Source organism: Schistocerca cancellata, chromosome 2 (assembly GCF_023864275.1).
Source record: "Schistocerca cancellata isolate TAMUIC-IGC-003103 chromosome 2, iqSchCanc2.1, whole genome shotgun sequence".
Lineage (NCBI taxonomy): Eukaryota > Metazoa > Arthropoda > Insecta > Orthoptera > Acrididae > Schistocerca > Schistocerca cancellata.
This window is the reverse complement of record NC_064627.1, coordinates 566,051,292-566,063,280: the sequence shown is the minus strand read 5'-3', so window position 1 is coordinate 566,063,280 and position 11,989 is coordinate 566,051,292. Positions and strand designations below refer to the sequence as shown.

At 45.2% G+C, this 11,989-nt stretch overlaps 1 protein-coding gene across 1 annotated transcript in view; it reads right to left on the bottom strand.

The window, feature by feature from the left end:
- Positions 1–957: 957 nt before the first annotated feature.
- The window catches only part of LOC126146873 (telomerase reverse transcriptase-like), a 190,050-nt gene continuing 179,018 nt past the window's right edge, over positions 958–11,989 (bottom strand). Inside the window, exons 9-10 of the mRNA XM_049915650.1 lie at positions 1,482–1,707; positions 958–1,338 (exon numbers count right to left, since the gene is read on the bottom strand). Of these exons, the coding sequence (XP_049771607.1) occupies positions 1,293–1,338; positions 1,482–1,707 (272 nt within the window). The 3' untranslated portion in view covers positions 958–1,292. The remainder of the gene's footprint in view (positions 1,339–1,481; positions 1,708–11,989) is intronic.

The window sequence follows — 11,989 nt, the reverse complement described above, 5'->3', positions numbered from 1 at the left end:
CAAATGGTGGTGTGTCCATTTTAAAATTGAACTATTCTGTTGCACTAATCACATCTTATTCTTGAGTTCACAGTTCTGCAACATTTTCTATAAACACCAGTTTCCAGAGCCGTATTTTGAAACGATGCACTGTCCACTTTCTTATTTTGTCAACTTTGTTTTTTGCATGTAGCATGATGTTTCACTTTACTATATTCTTGTTACTTAAGTGGTACTTCAACTGTGGTATGATACCTTGCATTTAAAGTATATAACACCCTTCATTGTGCATTTTTTACAAGAGGAAAAGTTTTCTTATGTTTCTCATGAGTGTTGATAGAGTACTGGCCGAGCTCCTGAGGTCACTAAAGAGTCTTTCTGTTTTCAACCTGCATTTTCCTGTCACTTTGATATAATATAACAGTAATACATTTATTATTGCTATAAGTGATAAGCTTTATGCAGCAATGGCAGTTTGCCTCGTCACTAGCAACTGCAGTTTGCTTCATCACTTTTCACTGTTTTCATTGATGTTTCGAAATCATGATTCGGAAACAACATCATCAAAACAGTGGATGTTAAACAATAAAAAGAAAACTGTGTCTGTTTCACACTATATGTTACTCTCTTTATTTAGACAATAAGTCTTCTGCAGTCGTGTGTGACAGTATTGAGCGTAAAAGCTTGTCAAGGTAATTTGTTTAAAAAAACTTCAAACGGACACTTGTATATAGTGAACAGTACTGAAGTAATTGTCTGTAAGTGGAAGAAACTGGTTCCACCTTCAGTCTTCCTGCTCATTGAGCAATAACAAAACACAACACTGAATGCACTAAGATAACAATAAATACTGCATTTCTTAACATATTAAAACATTTTTCTCACTATTAATGCTTATATTTGTGGTACTAACAAGGATTCAATTTACATTATCCACCATCTTGATATGTTTTATTTCACATAATAGATTGTGCACAGTAGAGAATAACTGCAGAGTTTATAGTTTGTTTTGTATGTTTCTTATATTAAATAACACAGAAAGCAGTAATATAACACTGGAAGAAGGTAAGCCATGACACCATCACGGCTTACGGTCTATGTAAAGGACTCAGAAAAATCATGTGTCAGCTTGATTGAAGATAATGCAGCTTCCTCAACTAAAGGTTCCTAGATATATCCATTTGTATTCCACTTAATGCCAGTACCATTTCAATATGCTTGGACCAAAACCTATTGTACAAAAACTGTATATACAATATTTAGAATATTTTCACAGTTTCACATGAAGACCATTTTCTCCTTGGTCATATTGCTTACTGAGCAGTAAGAGAAACAGGCATTTTTAATATTTTAAGATACCTGAAACAAAAATGTTGATATTTATACTGCACAAAAACACCATAATTAGTTAAAAACTGTTCCTGATACCAACTCATTTACTTGAATCAAAATATATTTTCCACAAAATACAAAATGTTTTCACTGTTTTATGCTATACTTACATTTTAACTTTGCGCTTAATTTCCAGGCTTGCTTGAAAGGGCCTTGGTATGTTTTCACTCACAACAACAGCTAGGTCCTCTCTCACATCTTCTGATATCTGGTGTGACAGTCTTGTTATCAATCTCTTTATCTTTCCCAGGAGTATCTGAAGGTCCGCTTTACTGGGTAGTAGCATGTAAAATGCCACATACATGACCAATGAAATTATTTGTATATTCAATGATACTGAAACAGGCCACATTGTGGATCACTCACAACACATAAAATATCATGTCATAAGATATCTTATCAGCTACATTATTGGCAATTATGACATTTTAGAGATAAACATTCTGTGGTAAATAATCAAGACTTTCAACAATAACATGAACACTTCTAAATTTACAAGTGACAATATGAAGCACATCATCAGAACCCTAAAAACATTCAGACAGACCAGCAGTCTAAGTATAAAAACACAGAGTCATTGTCAGATATTAATGCTGATGTGCAAGGAAAACATGTTTGAAAATGGGATAAACTTGGTGTCTTAGAGCATTTGTATCAAATACATATTGAAACTTCAGCATTCAAAATGGACAGTAACAAAATAAGGAGGAAATATGGAAAAATGTCAATGTTTAGAAAGCTTGTAAAAGTAGCCTATGAAAGTGTGGCGACAGACGACTGCCAGTAACTTCACCGGCGAAGCGCAGAGTAAAAGGTCTTTGGGGACTCGAGCTTCTTTGGCAGTCCCATCTGCGTCTTGACTAGTGTTACACGTGTCGTGAAATTGTGCATTGTTTTTCTTGTGTTTCTGTAAATATACGAACCGTAATAAAAGTGCCTTAACGTAATAAGTTGGTATTTTTGGTGCGTGGACCGTCACTATAGCCATAAAAACCCACATTGGTGACCCCGAGTCGCGAAAATACGTTGCAGTCGCTCTCTGTGTATCACCGGTTTCGCGCCAATAGACAATGTCGCAGCCTCCAGTTTTTACGGCAGTGCACAACGCCGCGACCACAGAATGGACATTCGACTGTGAAGCGCAACGCTTCACCCCGTGTGCCACTAATACACCGGGAATGTTCGTATCTCCCGTGTTTGCCTCACCTGGCCGGACGACTCTAACCTCTGCCGGCATACCACACCGGGCGCTGTACACATCGACGCAGACACCTTCTATGGCCTTCTACGCTCAACAGAATGCCCCTCCAGCACAGGACCCCGGAAACCTCGAGTTTCTACCGCACAGCATGGACCACGCGGCTGGCCAGTTTCTGGGTCCACATGCACGGCTGCCGTTTAACGTGCCCCCCTTCGCGCCGGTCGAAGGGACACTCGCACCAACCGCGCTGGACCATTTATACACCTACCCATCCCGCCACCCCGCGCACACCTCGGGCGACGCACCTGCTGTGGTTCCGCCCCGTCACTCGGCGCTCAATCGTGATCTTGCGCCTCTGCTCGAGATTCCGGCTGCACCAGCAGTTGAACCGCCTGCGCCTGCCACGCCGTACTTGTCGTGTGGCTGCATAGATTCCGTGCCTACATGGACTGGATACCACGTCTCGCCTACACAGCTAACGGCCGTTCAACGCAACACATCGCCTGCCACTGAGGCACTAGTGAACACCATGCAGAATCCCCGTGCGTTTCGTGCCCCTCCTACAGTCCCGCAAACACTGACCCCCGGCTGTTTTCCGAAGCTGCCGCCGTTACAACCGGACAACCCAGTGACGTGGTTTACCTTGGTGGACAACATGTTGGACATACACGGTATTGCGGACGACAGCACCCGTTTCGTGTGTTTAGTGAACCACCTGCACGACCACCCTGATCTCATCAGTGACTTATTGCTGAACCCTCCTAAGAGCAACAAATATGCCTCTGCTCGCGCATTACTTATCGAACGCCTCTCTCGTCCGCCGGCCGATACTATTCACAACATAATTTACGACGAGACTTTAGGCGACAGAACACCCTCACAGCTGTGGTGACGCTTGCGTGCACAGGTCGGTATCCTGCCGAACTTAGCGCTCTGGGCATTGTGGTTGGTGAAGCTGCCACAAGAACTACAGTTACATTTGCTTCCATATACCGCAGCGTCACTCGAGGATAAACTACGGCTGGCGGATCAGGCATACGCCATAATTCGACACAGCACAGTGTCTAACACCGCCGAGGTTGGTATCCCTGTGTGTATACTTACACCATCGGGCGGTAGAGGCTGGGCGCGTGCGTATCGCAGACAGCACACGGAACAGCAGCCACCTAGCGGCCAAGACCGAGAACCGCCAGCGGGTCGGCAACAGCCGCTCCCCACCCCAACCGGGCTAGCGCCTGCCCGCCCCGCCTTCCCCCCACCTGACACTTCGGGTGGCGGGACGAGTATAGCCGATTCACGCATATGCTGGTTTCACACCACTTTCAGGAACGCCGCTAGCAACTGCCATCCGCCCTGCACGTTCCCAAACGCTGCACGCGGGCCGCTGTAGGCGCCACGGCCCGCGGATACAGGCAGGGGCGCCCACAGACATTGCATTCTTTCAGATCCCCCACCCCACGAGGACGTCTGTACGCCTTGGATGTAGGTTCGCACCGGTATTTTCTCGTCGATACCGGAGCAGACGTTAGTGTCATACCTCCCACATTTTCTGTAAAGGACATGACATCAACCAAACTGTCCCTTCAAGCAGCAAATAAGTCGACACTTCGTGTCGAGGGTCTGGCCAAGTTACCTATTGAACTCATACCTGGTAAACAGTTCACTTGGTCCTTCTACGTGGCTGATGTCGAAGATCCAATATTAGGCATCGACTTCCTTTTCCACTTCGGACTGTCTCCAGATCTTGAGTCAGCCGCATTATTGCACCACGCCTCGTCCACGCAAATTGCATGTTCAGTCGCCTCTTCGGCCCCCCTTCCTCCTCGGCTGCCCGGCAACCTGGGCACAGCTCCCATCAACTGCTCTACATCGGCAGACAGCCTCACGATTTCCACCGCCCATCTCCAGCCTGAACGCCCTGCAGTCGACGATCTCCGTCCTCACAACGTCGAACGGAACCCTGCCAGATCATCGGCTACGCAAGCCCTCACCGAGGCACGACGCCTCATACAACGCCTGCCAACACCGCCACCACCTGACACCGGAGATGCACCTCGTGGGACCTCGTTGACACCGAAGCAGACTGCTTCACTGGCACATCAGGTTAGTGACTCTCGTATGTTACCGATCCCTGTTCACGACGGGCCCCAAATGAGATCGCCAGCCAAGCTGAACGCTATTACGAATGGCACGACACACAAAACTGTCACGACAGATGGGCCTCCAGTGCGCCATAAAGCGCGCCGACTGCCACCACATAAACTATGCCTTGCTAAAGCCGCAGTGGAGGAACTTCTAAGGACAGGCATTGTTCGCCCATTGGACAGTAACTGGTCCTCCCCCATACATTTAGTTCCCAAAAAGGACGGCACTGTGCGCCTGTGCGGCAACTATCGTCGCCTCAACGCGCGGACGGTATTAGACAATTACCCGATACCTCACATACAAGACTTTGCGCAAGTACTTAGCGGAGCACGCATCTTCAGTGTCTTGGACTGCCGCAAGGCATATTTACAGATACCAATGGAACAGAGTGACATCCCAAAGACAGCAGTAATCACACCTTTTGGCCTGTACGAATTTTGTTACATGCCTTATGGTCTCAAAAACGTGGCCCAAACTTGGCAGCGTCTTATAGACTCACTTCTTTTTAACTGCACATATTGCTACACATACCTCGATGACATACTAATTTTCTCCCCCTCTGACAGGGAACATGAACTCCACCTGGCCACAATACAGGACTTATTGACATGTAGGCCCTAACGGAGTCGAGATCAATAATGACAAGTCACAACTCCGCTGCACCGCTGTCACTTTTCTGGGGTACACAGTCTCCTCGGATGGTATATGCCCCCCGCAGGAGCGGGTTGACTGCATTCGTAAGCTACCCCTCCCAGTGTCATTTCGCGAATTACGCCTGTTTTTAGGAACTGTGAATCTCTACCGTCGTAACCTGCTGATGGCGGCAGCAATTCAAGCCCCTTTGACTGATGCATTGGCTGGCAAACAAACCTCAGGCAGTCGCCGAGTACCGTGGTCTGACAACATGGTGAGAGCTTTTGAAGACCTTAAATCAGTGTTAGCACGTGGTGTCACTCTCGCCCATTCTTTGCCAGATGCCTGCATCTCGATTACAGCGGATGCAAGTGATTTCGCAATCGGTGCAGTCCTACAACAGCATGTCAATGACACGACTCAACCGCTCCGTTTTTTTTTTTTTCCAAAAAATTATCTACAGCTCAACGTAAATCGTCAGCATTCAACAGAGAATTGCTTGCAGTTTATGAAGCTGTAAAATATTTCTGCACGGACATTGAAGGAAGGAATATAACAATCTTCACGGACCACCGCCCCCTCGCGGAGGCTATCCATAACCCCGCTACTGACCTTTCTCCACGTAGGTTCCGGCAAATGGACTTAATTTGCCAATACACAACGTACATCCGTTACATTCGAGGGTCAGAAAATGTGGTGGCTGACTACCTATCACGTATCACTGCAATTTCATCCCCCATTAATTTCGATGAATTGGCCCACTTACAGGACAGTGACACCGAATTGCACAACCTCCGACAGGACCCAGATACTTCCCTTCCGATCGTTTCGTGCAACCTACCGGGCTCGGCCAAGCCACTGTGGTGTGATACTTCCACGGGCACCACTCGGCCTATTGTTCCCCCTGCGCTGCGTCGCCAAGTGTTCAGTACTTTCCATAACCTGGCACACCCTGGTGCTAAGGCTACTATGCACCTGGTTACAGAACACTTTGTGTGGCCAGGTGTGAAGAGGGATTGTCGTACTTGGGCTCGTGCTTGTTTACAGTGCCAGCGCAGCAAAGTTGGCAGGCACACACAACCCAATCTAGGTAAATTCGACATCCCGAAAGGCCGCTTCCATCATGTACATGTGGATCTCGTAGGACCATTACCCATGTCGGATGGTTTCAGGTATATCCTGTGCGGCATTGATCGCGTTACACGTTGGGTGGAGGCAATCCCCCTGCAGGACATCACAGCAGATTCCGTAGCACGGGCATTTGTATCCTCCTGGATAGCTCGATTTGGCTGTCCTACATCCATCACCACCGACCAGGGAAGACAGTTTGAATCCCTGCTGTTTAACAAACTCTGCGTCCTCTGTGGGGTGGATAGATTCCGCACTACGGCTTACCAACCCCAGAGCAATGGACTGGTCGAGCAGTGGCACAGAATGCTGAAAGCGGCACTCATGTGCCACGGTGGTGAGTGGTGCAGTGCCCTTTCCTGGGTTTTTCTAGGAATATGCACGGCTTACAAGACAGACCTCCAGGCTTCACTCGCATATCTACTGTATGGCAAGACCCTAGTCCTCCCCGCAGAGTTCGTCAACGACGAAGCAATCGCTGACCTGTCCGACCTCCCCACGCTAGTTGAACAGGTCTGGACACACATAGCCGCGATTCGCACGCCTCCTCCACGGCCACATACCCACCCTCGCGTGTTCAGGCATGCGGCACTGGACTCTTGTGAGTTCGTTACGTTACGGGATGACATAATCAAACCGGCATTACAGCCACCCTACTCTGGCTCACATCGAGTAGTGGCTCGCAGGGACAATACTATGGACAGTGGTCGCCGGCAGACAGTTTCCCTCCAACGCGTGAAACCAGCCTGGACGATCGAAGAATCTGAGAATCTGTAACCCCCCCCCCCCCCCCCCCCCCGAGTCAAGTATTCTTCCATCAGATGGTGATGACCCCGATCCCACACAGACCACCCACCCTCCTGCGTCCCACCATGATCATATGTGCACCGAGCCTACACCTGAGGGCAACTCAGCAGTTGCATACAATGATATTCTACCCTCGTTCCAAACAGGCACTGTGTGTGACAATCCACAACCTCAGGCTCAACCTCATGTTGCGTGTGACATTACACTGTCCCAAGTGTTGGTACCCAATACCTCCACAGAGTGTTCCAATGTTTCTCCTGAACTACGTTACTTTTCGCCCCCACCCCCCCTAGTGCACCCTACATCCACTGTCGACGAAATTTGCATCGCAATCAACGCCTCTGAGTGCCAACGCAACGAGCTTTCCTTGCAGCTCCATGAGGGATCCATCTTCGTCCTCCGCATAGGGGACACTTCACGTGGGTCCACACCCACGTCACACATCACCATCCTGCGCACAGTCCCTATCCCAAATGGGGTAGATACGGCTGCCATAACCGCAACGTTCAGCACCGACGGGATGCTCAAGATTCGCATCCCCCTCTCCGCCGGTACTGCAACAACATCTCCTGTGCCCGTCCAGTTCACGCGCGCAGGTCGACCAGTCCGACCCCCCCACTGGATGGTGGACTATACGAGCGCTAGTCCACCCTGCACAGACAGTATGGACACTTAGCACACGCTGCTATCAACCAGCGAGCATCCTACAATGCCATTACACAGGAAGACACCCATGTCCGTCCCCCAGTGCTCCGCACTCCTGGGGGGGGGGGGCTCTGTGGCGACAGTCGACTGCCAGTAACTTCACCGGCGAAGCGCAGAGTAAAAGGTCTTTGGGGACTCGAGCTTCTTTGGCAGACCCATCTGTGTCTTGACTAGTGTTACACGTGTCATAAAATTGTGCATTGTTTTTCTTGTGTTTCTGTAAATGTACGAACCATAATAAAAGTGCCTTATCGTTATAAGTTGGTATTTTTGGTGCGTGGACCATCACTATAGCCATAAAAACCCACAAAAGGAATAACCATATCACCCAGTATTTGAAAATAAGAGGCTTATAAAGTGCACAATAAAAAAATCATTCTAAAGCTTTTTTCTTGTTCTTTCTAAGTCACATTCCAATATATTCTATTTCTTCCTACATCTGTTTTACTTTCAAACTTTAATAACAAAAGTGTAATTACACATGACCTACAATCAAGATGCAGCCAAAAGTCTCTTAACATACATCGTTGTTTATTCTAAACATGCAAATTCTTTAATTAACATCCTGAGGGGACTCCTTTTGCTACATCATTTTTCGGCTTTCCTATAATTCATGACACAATGAAACAAAAAGTATTATCCAATTTTTCCTGAAACAAGAAATCCAGCTAAATAGTGTAATGGTTACTGCAATGTACTCTCATTTGGAAGGAACAGGATTCACATCCTCAACTATCCAACCATATTTAGTTTATGCAAATGTCTTTAGGTGAATGCGGGGATCATTTCCTTGAAAAGAGCAATGGCCAATTTCTTCTCTGCTCTTTTTCAAATTGAACTTTTGCTGTTCGTTAATGACAGGGCATTAAACTCAAATCAAGGTTCAGATTGATTCCTTCTGAAGTCCAATACAGCATATGACATTTTCCTTCAGTCAACAATGCAATAAGTGATTCTTCTTCCTACGTAGACAAGGGGGGGAGAGAGAGAGAGAGAGAGAGAGAGAGAGAGAGAGAGAGAGAGAGAGAGAGAGAGAGAGAGAGAGAGAGAGAGAGAGAGCTTGGGGGGGGGGGGGGTTGAGAAAACCCACTTTGCAATCAAACACCACTTAAACCATTAAAAATGGACTTGCCTAACATTCATGAACTGAAAGATGTATCAGTCTCACGAAAAGGCTATTCTTCGAACGATCCACATTGAAAATCTTTAGACTGAAGGAATTAAAGGACTCATTAAAGAAAATTTATTACATCATATAGTGTGTTGGTGAAATAATAGAGCTTACCTAACACTATGTTCTATCTTACAATTGCTTTTTAATTAATAATAGAGGCTATAGCAAAAAAACAAGGGCTTGCTACCAAAACTTGCCTTGTGATGGGTGATATTAGTGAAGATTATTGGCCTAGAAAAACTTTATGCAAAGCTATGAGTTGATGGTTAGACCTGTCTATTACAGAACATAAAGACTCCACTTTTCTTTTTAAAGATAATTATTCACTGTTATTAGAAATAGTTAATACCGTGGAGACATCATTGTACATCTCACATGTTTTCTACATATGAATACAATATGCAACTAATGATTGCTTTAATCCAATAACGTTCTTGTTTAGCATATCTACAGCATTATACACCTAGGAACTACTCTCCCCTCATCTTCAGATGTGGGAGCGTAACTATAGAACCTGCCGAAGTGGCTGTTCTCTCTGTTGAGAGAGACATATATGAACAGACAGAGAGTCAATTACACTCTGCCTATAAAAGCTTGGCCACTACCTACCATTGCCTGTACTTATGTTGAAAATACAACAGGAATCTTATCACACCATTTGCAGAATGTGTATTTCGATAAAATTTTATTCGTGTTTTACCCATATATATATAGATGTTTGGCAGATCTTACAGGTTATATAATGGTTCCTGCTGTCCCCTGTTTTTTGTCTTTAGACAGTCTGATGATGACCACTAGTAACATAGTAAATTTGTGTCAATATCTGAAAGTAGCTTTCCTAAAAACCTACCCAGGAAATCCACTGTAAAAAAGCAAGTAAGTGATTGATGACAAAGGGAATCAAAATCTTGTGTAAGAGAATGAGGGAAATTTACATAAAGGCCAGAATAAGTCAAGATCTGACATTCCTTGCATGACACAAAAATTCTGTTATATTGTAAGGGAAGTCATTAAAACATCAAGAATATGTGATTATGATGATGAGGTCCCATACTCCGAGGAGCGTAGGGGACGATGCGGGAGACCCGCACTGCCGTACTATGCAAGGTCCTAGTGGAGGTGGTTTGCCATTGCCTTCCTCCAACTGTAATGGGGATGAATGATGATGATGACACAATGACACCCAGTCATTTCGAGGCAGGAAAAATCCCTGACCCCACAGGGAATCAAACCCTGGACCCGTGCAGAGGAAACGAGAACGCTACCGCAAGACCACGAGCTGCGGACCAAGAATATGTACATCCAGACAAATTAATATTGCAGATAATAAGATTAAAGCTACATGGGATATTGTCAAATGGCTGACAGGACGGCAAGTCAGTGTACAAGATACTATAATAATTAAATTAAATGAGAATGTTGTGGCTGATAATTCACAAGTTGCAAATACTTTTTACAATAACTTTCTCAATGTTGCTGTAAAAGTATGATTTAATGGTTCAGTTGAAGTAGCAAGAGGAGATACTAAAAATGTCATTCCACAAAACATTAAGCAATTAGAAGTGGAACAAATGTTCTTCACAGAAATTAATAGTATTATGAAAAGACTCATATGGTGTTGACAGAATTTCAAACAGGATTCTGAAAGTTCTCCTAACTTAATAAGTAATGTCTTTCGTAACATATGTAACGCATCACAGGCCAAGGGAATTTTTCTATACTGGTTAAAATATGTGATTGTTATGCATCTTTATGAGAAACATGAAAAGAAAGACTTATATAATTGTCCAATTTCTCTATTGACACATTTTCCCAAAATATTCCAAAAAGTAATATACCCAACAGAAGCCTCACATTATAAGTAGAAATAGTTTACTTAGCATATCACAGTGTGGATTCCAGAGGAATTACCAAATTGAGAACACTATTTGCACATTCTGTTCCCCAAATATTAAAAGCCTTAAATAACAAAATATTGCCAGTTGGTGTATTTTGTGATCTTTCCAAGACAGTTGATTGTGCAGATTATGTTACACTCTAGGGAAAACTTACATTTTAGGGAATTGATGGCTTTATGCACAACTGGTTTCGATCCTACTTAACAAACAGAATGCAAAAAGTTGCATGGAATAATTCAGACAGTGTTGGAAAAGTAGAGAAATCACAAAGGGAATTCTGCAGGTTCAATTTTGGCTCCACTCTTGTTCCTTATATATGTGAGTGAGTTCCACTTATCATCCAACAAGCAGAACTGGCACCTTTTGCAGTCTTTCATATATATAAAGCGGAGTGTATATGTGTATGTCTGGCATCTCCTCCCAAACCTCAGGATCAATTTAAACAAACTTGGCACAAAAACAGCAGGCCTCAAGACTATCAGTACTGTGGGGTTTACAACCTCCTAGCTGCAGTGGGTGTGGAGGCATGGCCAAAAATGTGTTTTTTTCCAGCCTCTGGTGTACAGGCTGCCCTGCATGACAGTCATGTTGTGTGGGAACACTATTGGCCTGCCAAACTGAATTGCTTTCTGGGCAGCCTACAAGTCAGGGGCAAGAAATTGTTTTCTAGGCCCTGAGAAATAAGCTCACCTGCATGATAGGTATCTTGTGGGAGTAGTATCAGCCTGCTTCACTGAAATGTATTGCAAGGGCTACATGTGCCAATAAACTTGGTTGAGGACAGGTGGAGATGGGTAAAGGAGGGGAAGGACAGAGCAAGAAGGACGAAGAAATGGACAAAAAGGAGGGGAGGAGGAATTAGAGATGTGAAGATAAGGTGGACACAGAGAGAGGGAGGAGGTGTGTTCAATATATGTATTGAACACA